The 24000-nt window shown below is 48.2% G+C and overlaps 2 protein-coding genes and 1 non-coding gene across 4 annotated transcripts; 2 read left to right on the forward strand and 1 right to left on the reverse strand.

Moving 5' to 3' along the window:
* Positions 1 to 779, forward strand: LOC136467223 (photosystem II 5 kDa protein, chloroplastic-like). Its single transcript, XM_066465826.1, has one exon. It carries the CDS (start codon positions 78 to 80, stop codon positions 588 to 590), a length of 513 nt encoding a protein of 170 aa, XP_066321923.1. The 5' UTR covers positions 1 to 77; the 3' UTR covers positions 591 to 779.
* Positions 780 to 907: 128 nt separating this feature from the next.
* Positions 908 to 6455, forward strand: LOC136467222 (uncharacterized). Of its 2 annotated transcripts, none has more exons than XM_066465822.1 (4): positions 908 to 3497; positions 3588 to 3646; positions 3817 to 4735; positions 4880 to 6455. In XM_066465822.1, the coding sequence occupies exon 4, from the start codon at positions 5369 to 5371 to the stop codon at positions 6398 to 6400; it is 1032 nt and encodes a 343-aa protein (XP_066321919.1). In that variant the 5' UTR covers positions 908 to 3497; positions 3588 to 3646; positions 3817 to 4735; positions 4880 to 5368; the 3' UTR covers positions 6401 to 6455. The 2 variants fall into 2 exon arrangements, with proteins under 2 accessions (XP_066321919.1, XP_066321920.1); XM_066465823.1 differs by having other exon boundaries at positions 4880 to 5354.
* A 17208-nt stretch (positions 6456 to 23663) lies between these two features.
* LOC136468180 (small nucleolar RNA R71) lies at positions 23664 to 23770 on the reverse strand. Its single transcript, XR_010761716.1, has one exon. It is a non-coding gene; the product is annotated as a small nucleolar RNA R71 (small nucleolar RNA).
* Positions 23771 to 24000: the final 230 nt, after the last annotated feature.

The following is a 24000-nucleotide window of genomic DNA, read 5'->3' on the forward strand; positions in this document are numbered from 1 at the left end:
CTCCCACCAGGCCACCACACCCTCGCGTTATCCAGCACCCGCGCCCTCGCCCCCGCCACGTCACGCCGCCAGGCCACATGGCAGCGGCCCAGTGGCCGCTCACCCCACACGGGATAAGGCGCCCTCTCCGTTCCGGACCGCAGCTTCATAACCAACCATGCAGTGCAGGCCCGCCGCCAAAAGCTCTTCCACAAAGCGCAAGCAATCCACGTCCACACGCAGCACCACCAGTCCACCACCGTCGTCGCCACCAGCAGCCCCAGCGCAAAGCGATGGCGTCGCTCACCATGATGGCGTCCTTCGCCGCCGTGGCGGTGGCCGCGCCCTCGCGCCGCGGCAGCTTCGCCGTGGTCAGGACAGCCATGGCCGACCGCTGCCAGCAGGAGCCCGCCAGCGCCAGGCTGGCGGCGGCGGCCGAGGAGGCCGCCGAGGGGCGCCGCGCCGTCATGCTCGCGGCGGCTGCGGCGGCCGTGGCGGCCATCGGCGGCACCGGCGCCGCCATGGCGGACCCCAAGAACGGGAGCCCCGAGGCGAAGAAGTACGCGGCCATCTGCGTCACCATGCCCACCGCCAAGGTCTGCCACAACTGAGAGCTCGCGCGCGCGCGCGTTGCATGCAGTTGCAGGGCCGGGGGGTGGTATATAACGTGTATGTGTACGGTGTCGTCTCTCTTGTTGATTCGAGCTTTTAGATGCATGCTTGACGTGAGGCCGCTTATTGCTTGCTGACGGTCTCGGAGCTGTAATATCAAGTGCAATGCAAATTGAATTCGGGTGAAACTGTGCTTATTTTATCATAAATTTCGTTCATGCATGCGTATGTGATCACCAGATGAAAATTTCGCAAAGCGTTGCTGAGGGAGACGAGAGCACGAGGCTTGCATCCGAATGGCAAATTGGAAATGCCACCAGTCCGGGCCACGACCGCGACTGAGCCACTCCACTCGATGCCAAGAGCCTAATAACACGAGTTCAGCTGTATTGCTCCTATAATTTGGGCCCAGATCCAGTATTCCAGCGGGTTTATTTTTCGTTATACTCGGCCTGGTCCCAAGTAGATGTACTCTTTATCGAAATTAGTCGACCTCAAGAAGCCCACCCAAAAATCCAAACCGACGAACCGCCTAAGTCCACGTCAGCCCCACCTTGACTAGTGCAGGCGAATGGTCACCGTGACTCCAAGATGATCCACCAAATGTGAGGTGTCACACACACCGCCCTAGCCCGACTACCTTCACACAACCAACACCAGCCCTTCCCTTCGCTCTCACTCCCTTCCTCTCCCAAAACAACATAATAGAGAAAGAGACAAGAGAGCAGGTAGAAGAGTGCCTTGCCGAAGCATAGCCAGAGGAGCACATTGTCCACCATGTTGTCCTTGCTAACGTTCATCCACAAACCCTCTCCCAAGCTCTTCTTCTTCCTCAATTCATGGCAGTGCCCTAAAGCGGATCTCCCTCCTTGAGAAACCCCATGCCAAGCTACTGCACCTAGAGCACCTCCTTGCACTAGTGAGCCATCCCCAACCCTCCTCCTTGACTCCTCTCTACCAAGCCTCCCATGAGCCATTTCTGATCCAGGGCCCTAACCACCATGGTTGAGTTCAAGCTCCCAAACCCTAATGGCTGCTGAAAACTCTAGTTTGGTTGGACCAATAATGATTGTGCTTAAGTGTTGATTAAGCTAGGCATAGTCCACGCCAAGTGTTGAGCAAGAAAGCAACCATGGAGGATATGGTGATGGCCATGAAGTGATCAAGTGCTCAAGTTGGATGAAAAGGAGTTGGAGATGGAAACAAGCCCAAAGGATAATGTATACCTCATAGGGTTTTAGTTTCGCCGGCCAAGGTGCAATAGAGTGCACGATTATTGGATTTAAGATAGATAGTCGTACTATTAAGAAGAGAACTCTAAAGAAATTGAAGTTATCTAGTGCCACTAGGTGAGGACTAACATGGCATATGCATTAGACATAGTGACGTTGTGAGGACGAAGCAAGTGAAATGTTTGAAAAATTGTTTTGAAAATGCTAACTCAAGTGCTTAAAGGTGTTTGTTTTCAATGGAGTACATTTCCGGGAGTTAGCACATTTGAAAAGGTGTTTGAGAGAAGGGCTTAGTGTAGGGTTTTTGCACTCACCGGATTTATCCGATGCCCCTGGTAGGGAAGCACCATAGCTTAGGCTCCATCCTCTGACCCCTGTTTGTTTAACCTATTTGCACCGATTGTTGGACCACTATATTTATTTGGTGGTGCTTATAAGCACCAGAGCTTAAGCTCCAGAGGGGGGCATGTGGCGGTGATCTGTGTGTGCGCAGGAAGTTTAAAAGGATAAGCCCTTTCTCCGATGGTCTGATATTGGGGATACCAGAGTATTCCGATGGTGTCAAAAACCTTGTGTAGAAGGTTTCCAAACCCACCAGATTTCTCTGGTGGTACCCTTGGGGGTCACCGGAGGAAACCACTAGCAGAGTTTGTGCGCAACGCATCTTGGCTACAGGCAACCATCGGATTTCTCTAGCGGTTGGCTCGGTGGAGTGCCAGAGAATGCATTGGTCCATCACCTAGTGACTGTCTAAATATATATGTGGGATCTGACTGTTATTCCTCTGGTGGTGACTTCTCCGGTGATCATTGACTAGCTCATACGAGAGCACCCACATAGGGGCCAAGCTTGAGGGCTTGTTTAGCTTGCGAAGGAGTGCCAATCCTTGGAGTCGCCTCAACAGGGACGTATGTTGCCGGCAAGTAACTAAACCTTGGAGGAAAAATCATTTTCTCCATTGTCTTGGGCACTTGCTCTTTTACTTGTGCAATCCTTGCTTGTGTAGTTGTTTAGCTAGCTTGCTTGTTAGCCTTGTGGTTGCTATTGTTGCTAGCTTGCTCCAGTAGTTGTTCTTAGTTCTAGTTGAGTAGCTTGGTTGCTCTACCTTGTTTGACTTGTAGTTGTTCTTGCAAGTATTCAAGTAGCTCTCTAGTTCTTGCTTGAGTAGTTGTTTAGCTCATGCTTGTGCTCTTTGCTAGTAGTTGATAGTGTTTGGTTTGTTGCTTTGGCACTTTGTTAACTAGACTTTTGTAGGAGCGCTTGCATTGGTTTTAGGCTAGGTCCATAATGCTTATTAAGGATTACATTTGTTACTAATTGTGTGCCTAGTTTTCTTTGTGCCTTTGAAAGAAGGGAAAATTAGCTCAGTACCATTAAAAGATCCAATCTTTAGAAAACTACCACCGAAAGATTCAACTACAGAAAAGTACCATTGAAATGTTTCTCCGTTATATCTTTTACCATCCCCGTTTACTGCACGTTAGCTGAAGGAAAAAAATAAAAAAAGAACGGAGCCAACAGCAGAAAATGCACGCAGCCTGAGAAGGTCTCGGACCTGAGCGCGACCTCGAGCGGCGCTCTTTCTCTCGCATCGGCGGTCTTCCCCTCGGCGACAGCGCTCCTCCCCTCAGCGACGACAGCAGTGGTAGTGACTTCACAGGCCTATCCTCCACGGTGAGCCCCTCTTCTTCCCTACTTTTCTTGTTCTCCATTCTTTTTGTCCTCTTCTCATGGTCTGAACCCTAAGTATTGGTGATTTTGTAGTGCTGTGACAAGGGATTAGGGATTTGATTGAAGATGGATGCTACTGAAATTCCAGAAGGGTAATCTCCTTGGACACATTCTACATTCTTCCAATTTGTATCTATTTTGCTGGTTTTTTTAGGGTGGACATAGCTATCTGAACGTACTGAATGAGGACCTAATTTATTTTTGTGAAATTGGGCCTTACTGTTTTCCCTCTGTTCCATGTGTTTCGGGCTGCATATCACAGGATTGATCCAAAGAATGCTTGTAGAGTAGAGGTCACAATGAACTCATACTTTAGTACTGTACATGGTAAAAAGGTCTACAATAGGGGCAGAGATGTAAGCTGGGTTGTTGATTCAGAAAAATATTCAGTCATTAATCTAGAGAAGGATATTGCTTCGCACTTTACATGGGACAGCAACCAGCAGGCAAATTTCTGGGTTGTAAAAGGGATGCATTGGACAGACAAATTACTTTCAGATGGTCAGCTTCACAGCTTGCTAAGGGCATCTTAATTGGTGAAATTTATGATGATAGTGGGCAATCGTGTGGAGGGGGATGAGATGCCTCCTGCAGTGAACATAGATTGTGAGGGCATGCCTAATGAAGTGCCAGTTGTTGAGAAGAAGATGGAATTTGAGGGATTTGAATGGGCAGAAATACCACAATATGGAGAAACCATAGCAGGGCCACCAATGCTTGAAGAGGAGGAGAAGGAGCACTTCATGACTATTGGGTGTGACCCTGATGGGGATGAGCCAACCGGAGTAGATGAAGAGTGGAGATACTTAAAACCAGTTGATGCTGCAGTTAATGATGCACAGCCAACAGAAAATATTGAAGTAGAGGTGCAGAAAAGAAAGAGGGCAAGGCCTGTTCTGGACTTTGATTCTGAATGTGTTCATGATGATGAGGCTACTATGCTAGATGATTATGCTGCACCTTTCACAACATATGACAGAGAGAATCCGATCATTAATGAAGGAGATACATTTGGAGACAAGGATGAGTTCATCATGACCTTGAGGACATATGCCATAAAAAATGAGTTTGGTACTAGGATTGAACATAGTGACAAAGAGAGGTACAGGGCAAGGTGTGCTGATGCAAACTGCGATAGGAGAATTTTTGCAAAGAGACTTCATGGTGGTGACACATTCATGGTTATTATTCTTTCTTTATAGCTTATAATCAAATATTCGTTGTACAATGATACATTTTTTGCAAGCTGTAGCTTATAATCAAATATTCATTGTACAATGATACTTTTTTTGCAAGCTGTAGCTTATAATCAAATTTATTTGCAGGTGGTCAAACTCTCAAAATTGGATGATCACACTTGTCCTAGTTTAGAAACGGTGAAAGGCCATCAAGCTTCTACAGCCTAGATATCTCAAAGAGCAAAACAAATTATTGAAGAAGATCCCACTCTTAGCGCAAAGAAGTTACAGAGAAGATTGGAAAAGCATTACAATATTGAGTTGTCATATTTTAAAGTGTGGTCTGGGAAAAAATCAGCAATGGATGATATTCATGGCACTTGGGAGGAGAGTTTCATAATGTTATGGAGATTCAAAGCAGCTGTAGAAGAAACATGCCCGGGTAGCATTGTTGAGATTGATTGCAAGAAGATCAAAGGCAAAATAAATTTCTCAAGGATGTTTGTGTGCATTAGAGCATGTGTTGATGGTTTTTTGTCAGGGTGTCGGCCATATCTTGGTGTCGATTCTACTCACTTGACTGGAAAATATAATGGATAATTGGCTGCAGCAACTGCAATTGATGGACACAACTGGATGTATCCAGTTGCGTATGGGATTTTTGATAAGGAAACAAATGCCAACTGGGCATGGTTCATGGCAAACCTGAAGAAAGCAATTGGTACTCCACCTGGGTTGACAATCCATACTGATGCGTGCAAAGGATTAGCATATGGTATCAACAAAGTCTTCAAAGGTGATGCAGAGCACCGTGAGTGCTTTAGGCACCTAATGGCTAATTTTAGGAAGAAATTCAGAGGTGAGGTGTTGAAATACATGTGGCCTCTTGCATGGGCATGTACAGCTCGAAGGCATGATGCATTGTTGGAGAAAATTGGAACTGAATGTCCTAAAGCAATTACCTTTTTATTTTTAGACAACCATCACAAGCTGATATGGAGTAGATCTAAATTCTCCAAAGAATGCAAAGTTGATTATGTTAACAATAACATATCTGAATGTTTCAATAATTGGATTAAGGATTATAAAGACCTTCCAGTTGTTGATCTGATGGATAAGATCAGAGAGAAGATCATGGAGAAAATCTACACAAGGCAAGAGATAGCCGGCAGACTTCAAGGGCACATCCTCCCTAGTGTGATACATGAGCTGAACATGAAGAGTCGAGGGCTACAATATGATATCAACAAAAGTGGTCCAATGTCAGCTGAAATTTTAGAAACAACGAAGGAAGGAAAAACTTGGAAGTATGCAGTTGACCTTTCGAAAAGAGAATGTGGCTGTGGGCAATGGGAGGTGTCTGGAAAACCATGCACTCATGCTATATACTTATTTGGGAAAGTGAGGCAACTAAACATTGAGGACTTTGTACATGATTACTATTCTATGGAGAGATTCAAGATGGCTTACCAATTTCAAATCGCTCCTATGAATGACAAGTCTCAATGGCCAAAGGTTAATCTTGGTTTTGAAATGATTCCTCCACCACTACAAAGGGCTGCTGGTAGACCAAGGAAACAAAGAGTAAAGGCTAGAGGAGCCAGGAAAAAGAGGACCATACCAATGCAAAAGGTGTTTTCAATTTGGACATATAGAGAAGGGTTGTAATGCTACTCAAGCTGAATTAGAACAAGAACTTCCACCACCTCGTCCAAAAAAAGAGAAAAAACAAAGGTAATATAATATTTTGTTTCTTTTACGTGCTCAAAAAGTAGTTTTACCAATCCAAATTTTCAAATGTAGGATAAACAACTCTGAATCTGTTGGAGCCTCCACATCTGATGCTAGGACATCTAAAGCAGCTGCTGAACCCTCTCCAATGCCTCATTCAAGCCTGGGTGTAACAACTAGAAGGATGTCATCCATTTCTCTAACTAGCCCAGGTGTAACAACTAGAAGGATGGCTGCAATCTCACCTGGTGGAATCAATCGGAGGCTCATCATTGAGTAGATGAATTAGCTATATTAGTACTGTAGTGTGTGAACTGTGGTCTTATATATATGTGTGTAATTTCTGGACAAACCTTACTGAAACTTTTAGAGAAACCATGCTGAAATTTTTGTGAGAAATTTCTGGAGAAACCATGCTGTAGTGTGTGAATTATGGTCTTATATATATGTGTGTAATTTCTGAACAAACCTTGCTAGAACTTCTAAAGAAATCATGCTGAAATTTCTACCTTGATGAGTGTTATATCCTGTGGGTTTAGGCAAGGCAACAACATATATGCTGCAGTCAGGTCTAGAGGGCTACTCAGTGTTTGCTTTTTTTACATGTTTGCTGAAATGAATCGGGTGTGAAAGGCTGCTCAAATGAACCTTTCAATAGGAGTTAACGTTGAGTTAACAGATGTTCTAGAAGCCTACGATGGAGAAAGCTTTCAATGGTATTTTCTATAGTTGAATCTTTTAATGTTATTTTTCTAAAGATCCAATCTTTTAATGGTACTGAGCCAATTTTCCCTTGAAAGAATTTTATAGGCTATTCACTCCCTCTATCTATCCTAAGGCCCTTTCAATAGTGAGGGCATATATGAGGACCCAACATAGCCTTACAAGTTTAAAGGGCCCTGCCTTACATCTAGCCTATTTACATGGCATATATACCTAACTTTGCTATTAAAAACCAAAAGATAGCTTACATCTGTTGCATCTTGGAGGCCCTTTTAACTTCATATACAGTGGCTTCTTTTCCACCACCACTTGATGATGCTGAATAATTACATCCTCATGGTCCTCAATAGGCTGTCCTGAGCCCTTATGTCCTTTAGAACATACTTCCACATCACCTTCAAATACATCTACGTGCGATCGGACCACTCCTCATTGACCCAATGGATGAAGGAGCACCATTTTTCTTCATCCTAGATAGCAAGGCAGGAGTTAGTGGTGTCTAGTGCATATATGTAACATTGCTATTTGTCGGGGTTATAACCCCGGGGTGTCTCAAGGCACCGATTAGTTAACAGGCCACGCGGCCCGCAATACACCAGCTAGCGAAAGCCCAAACGACCGAGGCCTAGCTAAGTCCAACAAACTAGGCCAAGACACTAAGGGCAGGGTTAGCTGTGACCCCTTCCTCCCGCCTTAGCCGCACGGTGCCCCGAGGACACAAGACCTCTCCTCCGTCATGACTCCTGAAGGGATGGGGAGAGGTCGAGCCCCGCCAAGTATGCCTATTCTGACAAGGACATGCACGACACACTGACCTCGCAAGGGCCGAGGGGACAGCAGTCACCTCGGTCCGATCAGATGCCAACCCTGTGCCATGCCACATAGACAAGACCATACTGCTCTAAAGAGGTGATGATAGGTACGATGACCACCAGCCAAATATGGCTCAACAAAATAAGAGTACGATCCTACCCACTATGTGACAGAATCCGCAACGAGGGCTATGACAGGCTGGTGGGAACCACGATCCTAGCGACAGGGGTCATGGCCCCCATTCCTCAAGACAACAAGGAGATCCACGACCCAGGGGCAGCCACCAACTCCTGTACGATGCCCTAGGAAACCAGGAGATGATGATGAAGACCCTGATGGAGACCACGTCGCACAGGATGGTTGGTGAACCACCATCGTGCCTATAGTGCCGCCATGGCTAGCGTAGCACCACGCCACACCATGTCACGATGTGGCCATAAGACGATGATGACAGCCACACCCAGATGTGCTCCACAAGACGGCGTAGCTTGCAATCTAAGTTAGCTAGGCCCTCCCTTAGGCTCATGACCCTTTGGTCGGGAGAACCTCCTGCTTTGTATGTGCCTTGGCCTCGAACTCTATATAAGAGCAACTAGGGCACCCTTTTCAGACATTCTGAGTCCCCTACTCATTTCACTCACTCTCCATCGTAGCAGGGCTTTTGAAGCTTCCCTTCGGGTAGCCCATCGCCTAGCATAGGTTTTTCTTCCTCTTCCACCATTCTTGCACCCCCAATGTAAGAACTTTAGAGCATTCAAGCGAGGAACATGCACGTGATCATCTCTGAGACTAGACGTAGGGCTCTGGCCTAAACCAGTTTAAATCCTCATGTCTTTTAGATGCTACCATCATCTTTCTAGAGCAGCGTGGCAATCATATAAGTTTACTAGTCTGGTTTACGAAACACCGATAATTGGTGCGCCAGGTAGGGGATAGTCACGCACTCTTGATTGTTGAGAAGGTGGACTCACTCATGGAATGGCCCATGATGGCCACATCTGCCATGAAAACTATGAGTTCGTCGGTGTCAAAGGGCCAGCGCCCTCGTCCTCCTTTAGCCGTGGCTCGGACTTCCACCCTAGAGATCTGGATCTCGCAGTCCACGATGGGCACACTCTCGAAACTGCCCTCGGGGGCTACATTCTAGAGTTCACCTACCCAGTGGGGCCAGTACCCTCACTCATCATCGATCGTGGCCAGGTCTCCCATTCAGGAAACCAAAGGTCCACGACTCATAACGAATTCACCCGGGGAATGGCCTCGACCGGCCACATCCTTTTGGGAAACCACGCTGTTAACCACACCAAAGGGCCAACGCTCGCTTCTGCCTTCAGTTATGGTCTAGACCTCCACTCTGGAGGTCTAGACCCCATGATCCACGGTAGACGAACACCCAGAACTGCCCTCGAGGGCTGCATCCCGGAGTTCACCGATGTAGGGGGCCTAATACCCTCTCTCATCACTAGCTAGGGCCAAGACTTCCACCTAGGAAGCCAAAGGCCTATGGCTCATGGCGAGATCGCCCTAGAAATGGCCTGCGGTGGCCACATTCTTTTGGGGAATCACGAGATCGCCTGAACCAATAGGTCAACGCCCACCATCGGCTCCTACCCGGTCCAGACCTACTGCATGGGAAAACCAGATTCCACAGTAGAGCCATGCCCTGGACAACGTCTCCGCCATTGGTGGGATGCAACGAGCCAAGGCACACACGAGCGGCAAAACTACATGCCACCATGCAGGGACAAGCCTAGAACCAGGATCCAATCCTGGTTCATAGACAAGCCAGGCGATACCTCTCCACAAACTGTCAGTTGTCCCTTGGAGGTGCGTGCATCCGAGGAAGCGGGCTCCTTGAGTGCACTATAGCCTCGGCGAGTGGATCGAACCATGTTGCACTCAAAACCAGCTCCCGCAGCGATAGGTCATGACAACTCTTCGTCAAAAGCGGAAATTACGCCTAGAGACGGAGACGCGACGACAACAACGTTGTCGCGCTAGGAGGACTCAAACTCTAGAACGCATGAGCTCTTCTGACCAGAAACTACAACAGGCCAGACACGAAGAAGTCATCCCCGGGGGGTCGCAAGCCCTTCGAGGATGTCAGGCCAGTAGGGACCCATCCAAGGCTGCCCGAGAGGCCGATCCATGCTAGCTACGACTGCTCAGAGTAGTCAAGAAGCAACCCCATCAGCTCACTGCCTAGGAACTGCAATGACTCCATCACGAGCAAGCACTCAGGAGCTCACAGCGCCTCGAACAACAACTCCACCATGATCAGACGATCAGGGGCTCGCCACACCCCGAGCAACGGCAACCAGTCCTATGACAACTTCTGGTACATCGGTTAGTCACATCCACTTTGACCTTAACCTCTCTACCCAAACATGTCCACATACACATGTAGGCTCGCCCTTAGCTCCAGAAAACCGTAGCTAACCCATGGAGCAAGCCATGAAATAGTGTGCTCGAGCACCATGTCCTAGAGCCGCTTAGATTCTCGAGCGACCTGACCCGACTCGTGCTAGCAGTCGGACACGATTCACTCGTGGAGGCCACACATGAGGGTGCATATACATGTCCCACAATGTAGCACTGCTTGTCACCGTCCTAGCAACCTTTTCTCGAGCGCCTTCTGATCGCTCCCCCACCACGATGAGCCGGCAACCCACGTCTTGACCTCTCGCTCAGGTCGCCCCGACTGACCTGATGAACCAGCTCCTAGGCGAGGCCAAGCACATGCGCACGAGCTTGATAGAAAATGGGAAGCTTGTTCGCTCAGTACCAGGGGGGTGAAAGGAAAGAGGACTCATGTCATTCCCCCACTTTCTTCTTGCATCATGCCCGACCTGTGATCATCCCTCACCGTTCTGTCGCTCCAACAGATCGCACACATTTTAGCCCCATGGGCTAGCCCCTAGGTTAAAATATGCATTTGCGGGCACAGATCTAAGGGGATGAAGCACATTCTAATTTGAACATAAAGTAAGTGAAAGAACAACAGAAAGACAAGCGAATACGCCAATCGCACACTATGTGCAAAAGAGCCCAAGCACCATCTGTCGTCGAATGAGGGACCTGTTTCGAGCCTCTCCATGCATACCCACGGTAGGATAGAATGACAAACTGTTTCCCCACCTCTCAACCGCAACGAGACGCCTCCCAGACCAAGCTTCCTGGACTAGCTCTAGGGCAAAGTCGGGCACTCACGTGGATGGAGAGCAAAAGAAAGCAGAGCGTCGAGCAGGTGGAACAGAGATAATCGAAGCCTATGCCCTCCGTGTGTGTTTTCCCTCTTGCATCAAAACAGATCGGTGGCCTGACCCCGACACCTTGATCGCAACATTGGGCCACATAACATTCAGCTCTACAGGCCAGCCCCTAGGCTAGAACACGCACCCACGCTCACAAGGCTAATGGAGAAGGAGCACATTCCAACCTGAACAACAGGAACATAGGCGGCAACGCGACAAGGTAGGTCCACATGCCAGCAAAACTGCAAGCGGGAGCAGCAAGCTCTACGATGGCCAAGCAGCCCTCAGCACGCATGATGCTTGAGTAAGCTGACCCACCCGAGCTAGAAGCAAAATTGTCATTCGTGGCCGACCCCACACATTTGAAAGAAGAAGACCGAGCGAACGACCTCGGCAAGGACAAATCCTGCACGACGAGCTCGATGAGGACTGAGTCCACAAGAGCGATTCGCTTGCAGAACATTTGTGCTCGCCAGAACAATCGTGGCGAGTGCATCATCCAGCCAAATGAAACCATTGGGAACCCCTTGAGGCTCCAAGAAACACAGCCCGCACAACCCGCTCAGGAACGTCGAGCGCCTTGACGCATGCTCGAATGACATAGCAAGGCCACTTCATCTAGGTCCGTGGCAGCCGCTATGCTGGAGGGAGGCCTAGTGGGGAACAATAGATATGCCGCCCCCTCGATTGCGGTGGAGTACTCCACGGTGTACAAACACGAATCACCATAGCCTAGCAACGGCTCGACGATGAGCGTAGCCAGGTAGAGCGATTCGTGAGAATCAACAACATAGAGACCAGTGTAACACCCTAAAGATTTATTTAGAATTTAGTAATTAAATTTGAGCATTAAATTAATTTTTGTGTGTTTTAACCTAGGTTAAATAGTGATTTTTGGCTAATTAAAATTGACTATAAGATTTAGAAACATGTTTGTTGCATTCATGCCAAAGCATACTGTTTTTGGTTGAGTGTAGGCCTAGGTTGTTTGAAGTTGAATTCAAATTTCATTTGAATTTGATCAATCTTTAAAGCTCTGAAAATAGAAAAGGATTTCCTTTTTAAAACATTCTTGTTTCTCCTTTCTAGCCCAGCACTAGAACTAGCCTAGGCCTGTTTTTCTTTTCCGCACCTAGATTCTGGCCTTGGGCCCTTCCTGGCCATTTGGCCCGCTCTCCCCTTTCCTTCTCCTTTACACGCATGTGGCCCAGCTTGTTTTGCTTGGCCCAGCAGCGCCGACCTGCTCGGCGGCCCGAGTGGCGCCTGGCGTGGCCCGCTCCACCCTACGCTCTCTCTCCCTCACTACACAGCCGGGCCCGCTCATCATCTGCATGACGCCATGCCCGCTCTCCCTTCTCCTTCTCTAGCGTCTGGGTCCCGCCTATCAGCGCCCACCCTTCTCCTTCCTCGCGCCAGGAATCCCACGCTTGCCTTCATCGATGTCTTCATTCCTTCTTTGAAAACCCTAGTGATGGAGGCCATTAAGCCCAACAGTGACGTCGGTGCCCGTTTCCGCTTCTACCACCCCCGTTCACCTATAAAGCCCATGTTGAGCCCCTCCCTCTCTCGCTTTCACTCTTTGTTCACACGCACACGCACTGCCACCTCTAATTCACCATTTTGAAGCCCAATCGCCGCCATGAACATGATAGGGAGCTTCATGGTGCTTCGCCATGACCATAGGTGCTCTCCTTTCTCGTTTTCATCATGGTTTGGTCCAAATTTGAGCTCACCGGCGCCCTTTTCTCTCTCCAGTCCATCGTCGCACGTCGCCGGACCTCTTGGAGCCTTCGTGGACACCGTGAATGCCTCTATCGGAACCGCGGTATAACCCTTGTTGTCCCCGTGCCTTCACTTTTGTTTCTAGCTTACGAAATCTCCATATTAGCGAGCTCTGTATTCGCCATTCATGGTGCCACCGTGGGGGCCATCGCCTTGACGTGCTTCCCCACCATCTCTTTGTATCTCGTTGAACTCGCGATGTTCTGCTCATCACTCCCGTGCTTTCAGTTTTGAATGAGGTGGTCAGGAACGCTATTCTGGTGTTCGCCGTGGTGTTCGGCTCGCCACCGGTCATGGCAGGCTCGCCAACGCCACTGTGCAGGTGGTGGAGAACCTTCCCCTTTGTTTCCCGCTGTCTGATCTGGGTTGAACGATCGCGATTAGAACATACCCCTTTGGGGTTATGAACGGTCCACCATGGACCATGGATGCAGCGCACCGCACCCACGTCAGCGCACCCACCACACACCTGGTGCACCACGCCATGTCACGCCCAGTCAGCGGCGACGCGGTCAAACCGCGGTCAGCCAAGCGCACTTTGTGCTTTAGCCCTTCTGTTTTCCCAAAATCAACCCGCAGTCCAACATCAGCTCAAAAGCATTTACTTTTAGTCCTGTATTTATTTGTTTTAGCCCCTGTATTTATGAATAATAGTACGCACCATCCAGAGCACGTTAAAATTCAGATTTTATTAGTTTAAATTTAAATTTGAGTTCAGTTTATTTATAGAAATGCCACTGAAACTTGTATTATGCATAACTTTTGTGTTTTAAAGCCGATTAGAGTGATTTTGTCGCACATGTGTTCGTAGCAGTACGCAGATTAGTTTTATAAGATTTTCAATCTCTATTTTTACTGTTTGGTGTACTGTTCTAATAGAAATATATTTGTATGCATGTGATGACGGGAATGGATGCTTGATTGGTGAATTGGAATAAGTTTAGAGGGTGATCAGTTTGAGGTTGCTGAGGATCAGTTGGGTCACCAGCAGTACCAAGAAGGAAACTTTTAGGAAGGCAAGTGTAGCAAAGGCCCATTGTATCTATGAACTCTATAATTCATACATATGCATGTGTTTAAAATTGAATCGCCCTTAAGGACTTTACCTAGATTATTTCTTGTACTACATATCCTTGTTACCTAGGGTTTGGGATGCATTTTGGTTAGATGATGTAGTGCATAACTCAAAATAAATAATAAACGTGACTAATGGTATATGCAATATGCTAAAATTATGCTTTTTAGCAAACGTTTAGGGGGCTAGAGTGCTGGGTTTGAGTGCTCTAGTGCCTCTCCATAAGGACTCAATCTTGAAGTGGCTACCCAGGAGGTTCTGTACAACCCCAAGTGTCAAATGGCTCTGACTTTAGCCCGGTATCTAGATTGTACTAGCTCGTCTATAGCTTTCCGTAAGGGCAAGAGGGGGCACTAGTTGGTATGTTTTTTCCTTCCAGGATGTGTACTATGCCTCGACCATGAGTGCCACTCCTGGAGGAGGGCCGCATACGGCTAGATGGCTGAAACCTTAGCAGCTATGACTTGTTAGTGTGACTAGCGAAGGGTTATGTAGTGAAACCCTACTATGCTTCCTTGGTAGAGGCGATGTGCGCTTTGCAAACTCTAGCATTGGGAATCGTGGCTCGGTGGGTAAAGTTATACAATTTCTACAGAAATATTTAACCTGTTATAATAGCCGAGCTCACGGATACGAGTGGCCTGGATCCTTCATGATTAGTGGTTACCATGGTTGGTTTGGGATTGACTCAATCTTGATTAATTATTAATACAACTTGGGTTGGTTTATTCACTAAAATAGTGATTTAAGTGTAATAAAACTTGACCAACTAAAATTGCTAACCGCAGTCAAACCGTGTCTAGCCTTTGAGCCTCATAGATCCCTTTGTTATACTTGGTAAGCATGGTGCGCTTACATTTGTTTCACATTCAATGAAAATCTTGGATGGGTAACAGATGTCATATATGAAGAGTTCCCTGAAGATGTCTAGGACTACTAGATTGAAGTCCACCAGTTGGAGTCCATGTGGTGACATGGGTTTAGTTTTTCGCTTTATGTAATATTGTTGCTGATGAGCAAGACTATGTGATAACTTTGCGATGATATATGCGATGTAATAAAGTACTTTACTTTGATATTATTACAATTTTAGTTTATATGTGTGTTTGGACATCCTGGGCGCACATATATGAGTACTTGATTTTGCTATGCAAAATTGGGTGCGACAACCGGATAGCTTGGACAAAACCCTTTATGCCAAGGATCACTGAGATAAGTCATTCAAACAATTGACATTGGTGATGACAAAAGGGAAATTGGAAAAAGCAATGCATACATCAGAGCCTCAAGGACTTATGCGCTTGCCGATTACAACGTTGTCCTAAGTACTAGGATCACCGGCTTCTAAAGCCACAGACAAAAACATCTAGTCTAACATGTTACAGGACTAGATGGACCCGAGGTTACAATGATCGTCGGGTCCCCTCCCACTCGCGATGGACATCTCATGAAGTGGAGAGTCCGGTACAAGGTGTCTCTAGCCTTTAGAGCTGCATCATGAGCATGAGAGGACTATCGAAAGAAGCCTCGAGGACAACCACCTCATGGAGCTTCCTCTAACATCTGAGGAAGAGGAGCCCCGCTAGGAACCGCCCCGATGCCGCTTCTAGTAGAGCAGGGGAGGAACGCCTGGTGATGAGCCAGCGAACATGAGCCACCGAGTCAATGCTCGAATGCTCCCAGACCTAGAGCTAGGACCCACGTGCTCGCCAACCATGGGGAGCCTAGCGGCCTGAGCGCTCCATGGCATCATTCCTCCCCATCTTCGTAGAACTTCCTCTAACACCTGTGGAGGACAAACGCTAGCAGGGTACGGCAGAGCCTGATCTCCAAAGATCCCTCCCGGCGATGGCAAAGCTACCGGGATGGGCCGCGAACCATGGCGCTCGAAGAAAACAACCGTTCTCTCACTCGGACTGGACGTCGGGGAAAAGTCAGAAGTTGGGGAAGAAGTGGGGATGAGACTCGCTACCCTCCTCTCCCTCGGCTTAAATAGATGGCACAAAGATGAAGGTGGAGAAGATGATGGTTGGCGTTCTAGACGGGCCCAAACTTCAAGATGCACTCGCAATCAAGAGGCAAAAGATGCGGTGGTTCAGTCTCTAGGCAACATGAGACCCGGCAACGGTTGCAGGAGGTACATTGAATGCATGTGTTTCCTCTGGCATTTACTAACCGCTTTCTCATAGCATAGGGGAGGTGGCCGGATGAAAGAATGAGCGGGGGATGCCAACATGATAACATATCATGAGTAAGCCTTGCACATTTAGTCTTCATTATCTTTTGATTCACGCGCCCGCTTTTTATGGTGCACAATCGCTTGCGAGTGGGCACCATTACGCCATGACATGACTAGGGAGGCCAACAACCCCTTAGGATTATGTGTGGAGTGACCCACCGCAACCACAACCCCATGTCGTGCTTAGGAAAACTTCTCTTAGGTCTGCCCTTAGAAGGGCTCAAGGCCACAAAAGGGATAGGGGCAGGGAGGAGATGGGCCCCCGTGGCTCTAATCGGTGGTGCGGAGCCACATGACCATCTCTCCTTATGTTCGAGTCATCTGCTTTGAAGTCTCCTAAGTTGACCCCCTTTGAGGGGAGGCATCTTGCCCTCTGGCTGCTATGGAGGCAGCTAGGGACCAATGGGATTGATGGCTGATGATTTATAAGACGTCTCTCGATGAGGCACAGCCGAACTCCACATCGATTGGGAAGGATATCGGGTCCCGCTTGAATTACCCATTGACCCCGACAAGGCGCACCGCTCCGACCACATGGTTATGGTGGACATGCCTCTCCCTGTGTGGGGTGAAATCAAACCCGCCTATAACAGGGCAACACGACCTCTCAAGGTCGACAAGGACACTAGGGAAAAACAAAGTCGGGCCCTCACAACCGTGAAAGGAATCAAGGCCAAGCCATAACCAAGCTCTTCCCTATGTCCTAGGTCTAAGACCTAGGGCCAGCTTCCGAGACTCACAAACCCTCAGAGGTCATCGACCTCTTTGGGAGAGATCGATGAGGTAGATGGCCAGGGTAACACGACAATGTGAAGCCCAAAGCATGATCATAACTTGGTCACACAAAAGAAAACTTAAGGTCCAAAAACCTACGAGCCAACACGCGATCACAGAAAACCTCGCGACTGCACAGAAGAGAGGTTGGGGAAAGATCCCTCGCATTGTCAGGACATAATGACCCTTGTGGAAACCCGAACCGAAAGGAATCCCCTGAACCGATGGCTTAGGGGCTTAGTGCAACCATAAAGGAACCCAAAAAGATTATAGATGTAAGAGCAGCCATGCCGCTAAAACACCAAGGGCGGGCGCCACATCGATGGTGAGGCCAACTGACAACCTAAGGCCAAATGACGTGAAGGAAGCATAGGCAACGCGTGCCCCACCTGCTCCTCAGCGAACTGCATGACCTCAGGGACCACATGCCGGGGGGACTACTACCATCCCTTCGACAACAAAGGTAGCCCGGTTATTACCAGTAAGTGAAGCATAGAAGGTACATCATCCTTATCCATTTGACACGGACAACATGACGAGGCCGCGCTACTTCGCCCTCCCCCTTCACCACGAGTAGTCCCAAGCAGACATCGGGAGAGCCTTCAGCAGGATCCTGACACGACACCAAACTATGCAAGAAGCCCAAAGAAGGGCCCGAAACACCTCTAGCCGCTGCACATTTCGAGCACACGAACCACCTAGGTTTGGGGCAAGAAGTGGCGAGGGAGGGTAGCGAACCGATGTCATGTATGACCTGACTCAGTGGCCAAGATACCTCTTGGTACCCTGCTTGCAAGTCACCTTCTAGCACCAGATGGTGAGAGGAGCAACATCGGTCCTCGACCACCGCAAACAATCCCCAATGGATCGCCGGTCCTCCTCTTTCTCTCTTAAACTCAACCAGAGCAAAAACCAAGTTCATAGAAGTAACTGAAGGTGGTTTGAATGGTAAGAAGGTGTGTATTTATAGGACCAAAGGCAGCCCCCACACCATGTGGTGTACCAAGGGAGGTCACAGCTAGTGTCAGATGCCCACGTGAGTTCGAGAAAATCAAGATCCTCCAAAAGGCAGGGCTAGTACAGCATCGACAAGACCACTCGGCCCCCGCCTGGGTCGTGAACCCCGATACATAGCACACTAACATGGCAGGGCTCAGCAGTCACATACCACATTGTCAGGGCATCCTAATGGGGTAAAAGCACAATGGCCACCAACCGCAATGAACGCACCTACTCGCAAGGGATCGAGCAACGAAGCTTGAATAAGCCACGACTACAAACCCACGCTCTGACATAGATGCACATCAGTGCTTTCATGGTCACTTCGTGATCGTAAAAATGCTCAGGGGCTACTATTGGGGTTATAACCCTAGGGTGTCTCAAGGCACCGATTAGTTAATAGGCCACGCGACTCACAATACACTAGCTAGCGAAAGCCCAAACGACCAAGGCCTAGCTAAGCCGAACAAACCAGGCCAAGATGCTAAGGACAAGGTCAGCCATGACCCCTTCCTCCTACCATAGCCACATGGTGCCCCAAGGACACAAGACCCCTCCTTCGTCATGACTCCTGAAAGGATAAGGAGAGGTTGAGCCCCGCCAAGTATGCCTGTTCTGACAAGGACAACAGTCACCTCGGTTCGGTCAGATGCCAACCCTATGCCACGCCGCATAGACAAGACCATACCGCTCTAAAGCAGTGACAACAGGTACGATGACCATCGGCTAGATATGGCCCAACAAGACAAGAGTATGATTAGGGAACCCTTTCCATACATTTTGAGTCCCCTACTCATTTCACTCACTCTCCATCGTAGCAGGGCGCCTAAAGCTTCCCTTTGAGCAGCCCATCGCCAAGCATAGGTTCTTCTTCCTCTTCCACCATTCTTGCACCCCCCATTGTAAGAACTTTAATGCATTCAAGCAAGAAACATGCACTTGATCATCTCTGAGATTAGACGTTGGGCTCTGGCCTAAACTAGTATAAGTCCTCGTGTCTTTTGGATGCTACCATTGTCTTCATAGAGCAGTGTGTCAATCATAAGTTTATTAGTCCAGTTTATGAAACACCGACAATATTATTATACCTTAGCATAGCTAGGGAACCTTCTCCTTGATGCTCCCTAATGAGATCCTAACATATGGGTATGTTAAGCCCTAGGTTCAATCGTTCCTGAATGAAGAATACCCCCGACCGACCCCTCTAGGATCGCTCAGAGGCTCGAGGGCTATACCCATCGGGTACGCTCATGCGCACCCTCTGGAGGAGAAACCCTACCGAGCCTGACTATGCCGCGATGTCCGCGTGGGGCTCAGGGGCTTGCCCGAGCCCAGAGGCTCCTGATCTACACCAGCACTCCGGCCTGGTCCTTGGCTCGTGCCCGACCAACAACGCCAGCCAAGGCCCGGGCACAAGAAGACATGCCTTGAGCTACCAAGGCTTGGGGGGCTCCTTGGAGCTCCTCCTTGGGCATGGCATTGCCGGCCACTTTCCCAACAAGGTCACGCACGGGGCGTGACACAAGAAGACAAAGCTTCCCCATGGCCTCTAGAGTCTCGGAGGCTCCTAGGCCCGTGCGTGAGCCCCTGGAGCCGACCTCCTTCATTGCCAAGAAGACTCCAGAAGGTCCACCTGGGGTGGCGGTCTAAGCCGACATAGCCTAACACATAGAGTGTTAGAACAGAGCAGCCTAACGACGCCCAAGGCTTCTTTGGCTCCACGACACCACCACGGTCCACAACGCATATCTACAAGGCCCTCCTAGACTCGTGCCCCCAAACCACCATGTACCTGACCTATCTTGTTATATATGGGATAAGGTCAGACCTAGGGAGTGGGGACGATCATCAGAAGATCATTCCATTCCATTCCATTCCTTGATCTCTACTCAGCATCGAGAGCAAGGAAACCCAGAGAGGGGTGTTGACGGTTATTAATGTCAATCATAAACCATTAATATATCCTACAAGTACACCTAATTCCATGACCAAACATAGGTATAGGGGTTTAAACTAATGAATTTCACGAGCTTTGGTGAATATGTGAATGCAGGAGGATTTATCCAAAAATAGCTCCTAGGACCACCATCATACACTCTAAATAGGCAAACCGACATCAACAAGTGATTCAACCTGCGAAACCTATGAAAGACAACTCAAGACAGAGCCCAGGACCCACCACCCGAAGGGGAGGCCCATTTTCCATAGTAGCAGACCGGCTGCCCTAGTGGTGAGGCCAGCCGGCCCATTACGGAGGCCCCTCGCCCTCCGCCACCTCGTACGCCTTCCTAAGATCTAGACCCTTGATTTTAACATGGTTTTAGGTCAGTTTATCCAACGGTGATCGAGGGAGTTGACAAGGATTGATGACGTGATGGTTCCTTGCCCCCTACTCCACCTTAGCCTATATAAGGGCGCCTAGACCCCTTCCCTAGAGCCATCCTAATACCCTAATTCATATTCTCCTCGTCAGGATCAGAGCCAGCTCTCAAGATGTAGAAGTAGAATAGCTCAAGTTGAGGGTTAGGGAGAGTTGAGCCATACTCAGGGTCTGAAGAAATCTTTAGAGGTCTGGTATATCTTTGTATCTTACCTTTGCAAGACTTATGCTTTAATTTAGTTATCTTCTCTATTTACTTTATTGCCTTTCATGTGTATGGTTAGAATAGTCGTCATATCTTAGCATGGGATCTCCGCTCGCATCGAGTGCTCTAGTTATCGTACGTGGCTAGAGTAGTAATCGATAGTATAGACAAGGTGTCTAGACTGTAAGTTAGAGATTGTTCCCAAACCTATGGTTAGTTGTGGTAGCCCTAGGGATGATAGCTCTATCAGGACATTGTAATCCACCATGTTAGGATTGGTGTTCGTAGAGCTTTAGGCAGCCTTCCCCCAACTACGCTATCTCACTCCCCTCGAGAGTTGGAAAGGTACTACTGCTCCAAAGTGTTATTGTGTATGATCGCTATATTTACCCATGATTTAGTTATACCCTTTAGAATCAAAGTAATAGAGAAGTATTTAGGAACCTTGAACTCATCTGCTGTCCTCTCAACTTAGCTAGACTGCTCATTTATTATATAATTCTCTTATGTATGAGTCATTATTCATAACTCTTATCATAAACAACACTTACCCCCACTTTAGTTTAGTTAGTATACTAGTTAGTAGATACATGATGGTGAACTATCAACTTCTTTAACCATTGTTTCCCTATGGATAAATATGATACTCTAGAATACTCCCGGGTGAAAGCTACAATGGTATCCATGTGCTTGCGGTCTTATCTGTGTGCATTTAAAATATACCAACAAGGGGCACCGAGAGCTCCTCCACCACATCCTATCGTCTTCCTCCTCTTCGACGAGGGGAAGGCTACATCGGTGGCGAGGCAACCTTAGGATTAGCATCGAGCTAACCCCCTACCAAATCTCTCTACAACCCTATTGTAACCCCCCCCCCCCCCGATTTAGGGTGCTTTTGAGTATAAGGATCATTAGTTGCTATACGTAGGGCATCAATTGGCCCAAACCAAGATAAACCATTGCGTCCTATCTGTGATTCTTGTGTCCTTGAGTCTACCTGAGCCACCAGAGACTCGTACTCTAACACTGACTTGAACAACAATGCTTGCTGCGATTCTGACCCTATGATAGCTGACGCACTAGGTAGACGGCGGTGTCCGCTTCTCCGGCGAGTTCTCCAGCAAGGTCGGTGCCTTCGCTCTAGGCTAGGTCCTCAACTTTGGGAGCCTGGTCTACGTCGCCGACTGCTACCACATGCTTCATCCACTCCATGAGGCTGCACCGGCGACCAACAAGCCCCCGACGTTGCCCCCTCCACTAGGACTTCTGGGAGCAGATCTCGAGGTCCTAACCTAATAGATCTAGCGCGGTTTGGGCCCAAACCCCACCATGTCAGACCATCGCCAGATGTTCTACATGCTAGCCAATGTCCACCACCAGATCGCCCCTACCACGTCATAGATCCATGGGATGGCCTCCTCACTCCTTCTCCAGCGTTGATCCATGGCGCTTTGATCCAAAGGTACATGTTGAGCTACCTTGAATCTGTGGGCCCGCTGTCATACACTTGGAGGGGGCAAAACCGACCTCCAAACTACCTCACCAGCTGGGAAACTGACTTACCTGCCATGCAATCGCCATCTAGAGGCCATCCATCACCGTTGGATGGTGAGGTGGTGCAATGGACGGTCGGCCGACCGTGGCCAACGTCGGCTGATGCCCCACCGCCTCTCCACCACCTCATCTTTGCCTACAAGTACCCCCATGCCCTCTAAACACTATAAAAGGGTCTGTAGTGCTCGATGGAGATCATCACTTAGCAGCTCTCAAGCATTCCAAGTGTTCCAAGCTCATAGAAGCTCTCCAAGATCATCGTTAGTACTTATCCTACCGTCTGGTTAGGGTGTTTCTATCTCATTTCACCAAAGCTCAGATCAAAATAGGAAGTTTATAGATTAAGCATGGTGCTTAGTCTATATCTTGCCAGTACATATGGCTAGATCCCCAGTTAGATTGTGGTAGTTGGCAGGTGATGACACCCCTGTCCTTCCTCTGTATTCCACCACATAGGGCCTAGTTATTAAAACATAGGGCTTGTTGTGCTTCGTGTTCGGTTAAATCCAACGCAAGTACGCCCCTCGTAGTAAGGACAATCTCACTATCATTAAGTTACTTTTGTTGCTTTAAGATTACATACTCTACTTCTTACACTCAACTACACTACACTTCTAGTTACCACTGCCTGTGTGATCAAAACCCTTTTTATCTTTTTCCGTCCATCATCCATACTACCCTCATCACTCCTGTGTTGCTAAACCCACCTACCAAGTCTACCTAGCTACATTTCCCGACATGCCAAACCACCTTCCTTTAGGAAAATATAAATTTGACACTCGATACTCACCGAGCAAAGTGCTACACGATAGTTCTGTGCGCTTGTGGAATCCCCTTTCCTATATACACACTTATGAACCATCGTCAACATGTATTTCTAGCGTTGTTGCTGGGATATACTCCTAGTAGTGACGTTAAGAAACACCAACAAGCATTTCTGGCGCCGTTGTCGAGGAAGGCAACTGGTGCGTGTTACTAATTTATCATTAGGTTCTGCTAGCTAGGTCTCCATCTTAGCAACCTTCTTTTCTTCCTAGCACGGTCATGGCCAATAGGACCATCTGTGATTTTTTACCCCTTTGACTGCTAATGTAGCCACTGGTTCTGAAATGCGGACACTCACTTTGAGCTTAAGCCCGCATTGATCACGATGGTGCAAGCTAGTCCTTTCTATGGTAAAGCCCATGAAGATGCTAATGCGCATCTCCAATACTTTTTGGAGATTTGTAGCACCTTTACCATTAAGGGAGTGACCCAAGAGGCCATACGTCTTCGTCTTTTCCCCTTCTCTTTGTTGGGAAAAGCAAAACAATGGTTCTACTCAAACCGCAATGCTGTAGATACATGGGATAAGTGTTCCAACGCTTTCCTAGTTAAGTTCTTCCCGATGGGTAAGACCAATGCTCTTCGTAAAAAAATCTCTAGCTTTCAATAGCAAGCTGATGAGCTAATTCCCGAAGCCTAGGAACGAATGCAAGAGTATGTCACCGCATGCCCACACCATGGTATGGAAGACTGGCTTTTGATCCAGAACTTCTACCATGGCTTAGTTCCGTTGGATAGGAGCCATTTAGATGCTGCCGCTGGAGGAGCATTCTTTTCACTTTATGTCATAGACGCCAAGTCATTGATCAAGAAGATGGTTTCCAACTAAGGATGGAGCGATGAATGACTACATCCCCACAAATGAGGTATGCATTCTCTTAAAGAAGCTGACATGCTTGCAGCCAAGGTAGATC

The sequence above is a fragment of the Miscanthus floridulus genome, chromosome 7 (assembly GCF_019320115.1).
Source record: "Miscanthus floridulus cultivar M001 chromosome 7, ASM1932011v1, whole genome shotgun sequence".
In the NCBI taxonomy this organism is placed as follows: Eukaryota; Viridiplantae; Streptophyta; class Magnoliopsida; order Poales; family Poaceae; genus Miscanthus; species Miscanthus floridulus.

Bases quoted from the DNA above. Each gene is read 5' to 3' on its own strand.
- LOC136467223 (XM_066465826.1), top strand. From the start codon at position 78: ATGGCAGCGGCCCAGTGGCCGCTCACCCCACACGGGATAAGGCGCCCT.
- LOC136467222 (XM_066465822.1), top strand. From the start codon at position 5,369: ATGTATCCAGTTGCGTATGGGATTTTTGATAAGGAAACAAATGCCAAC.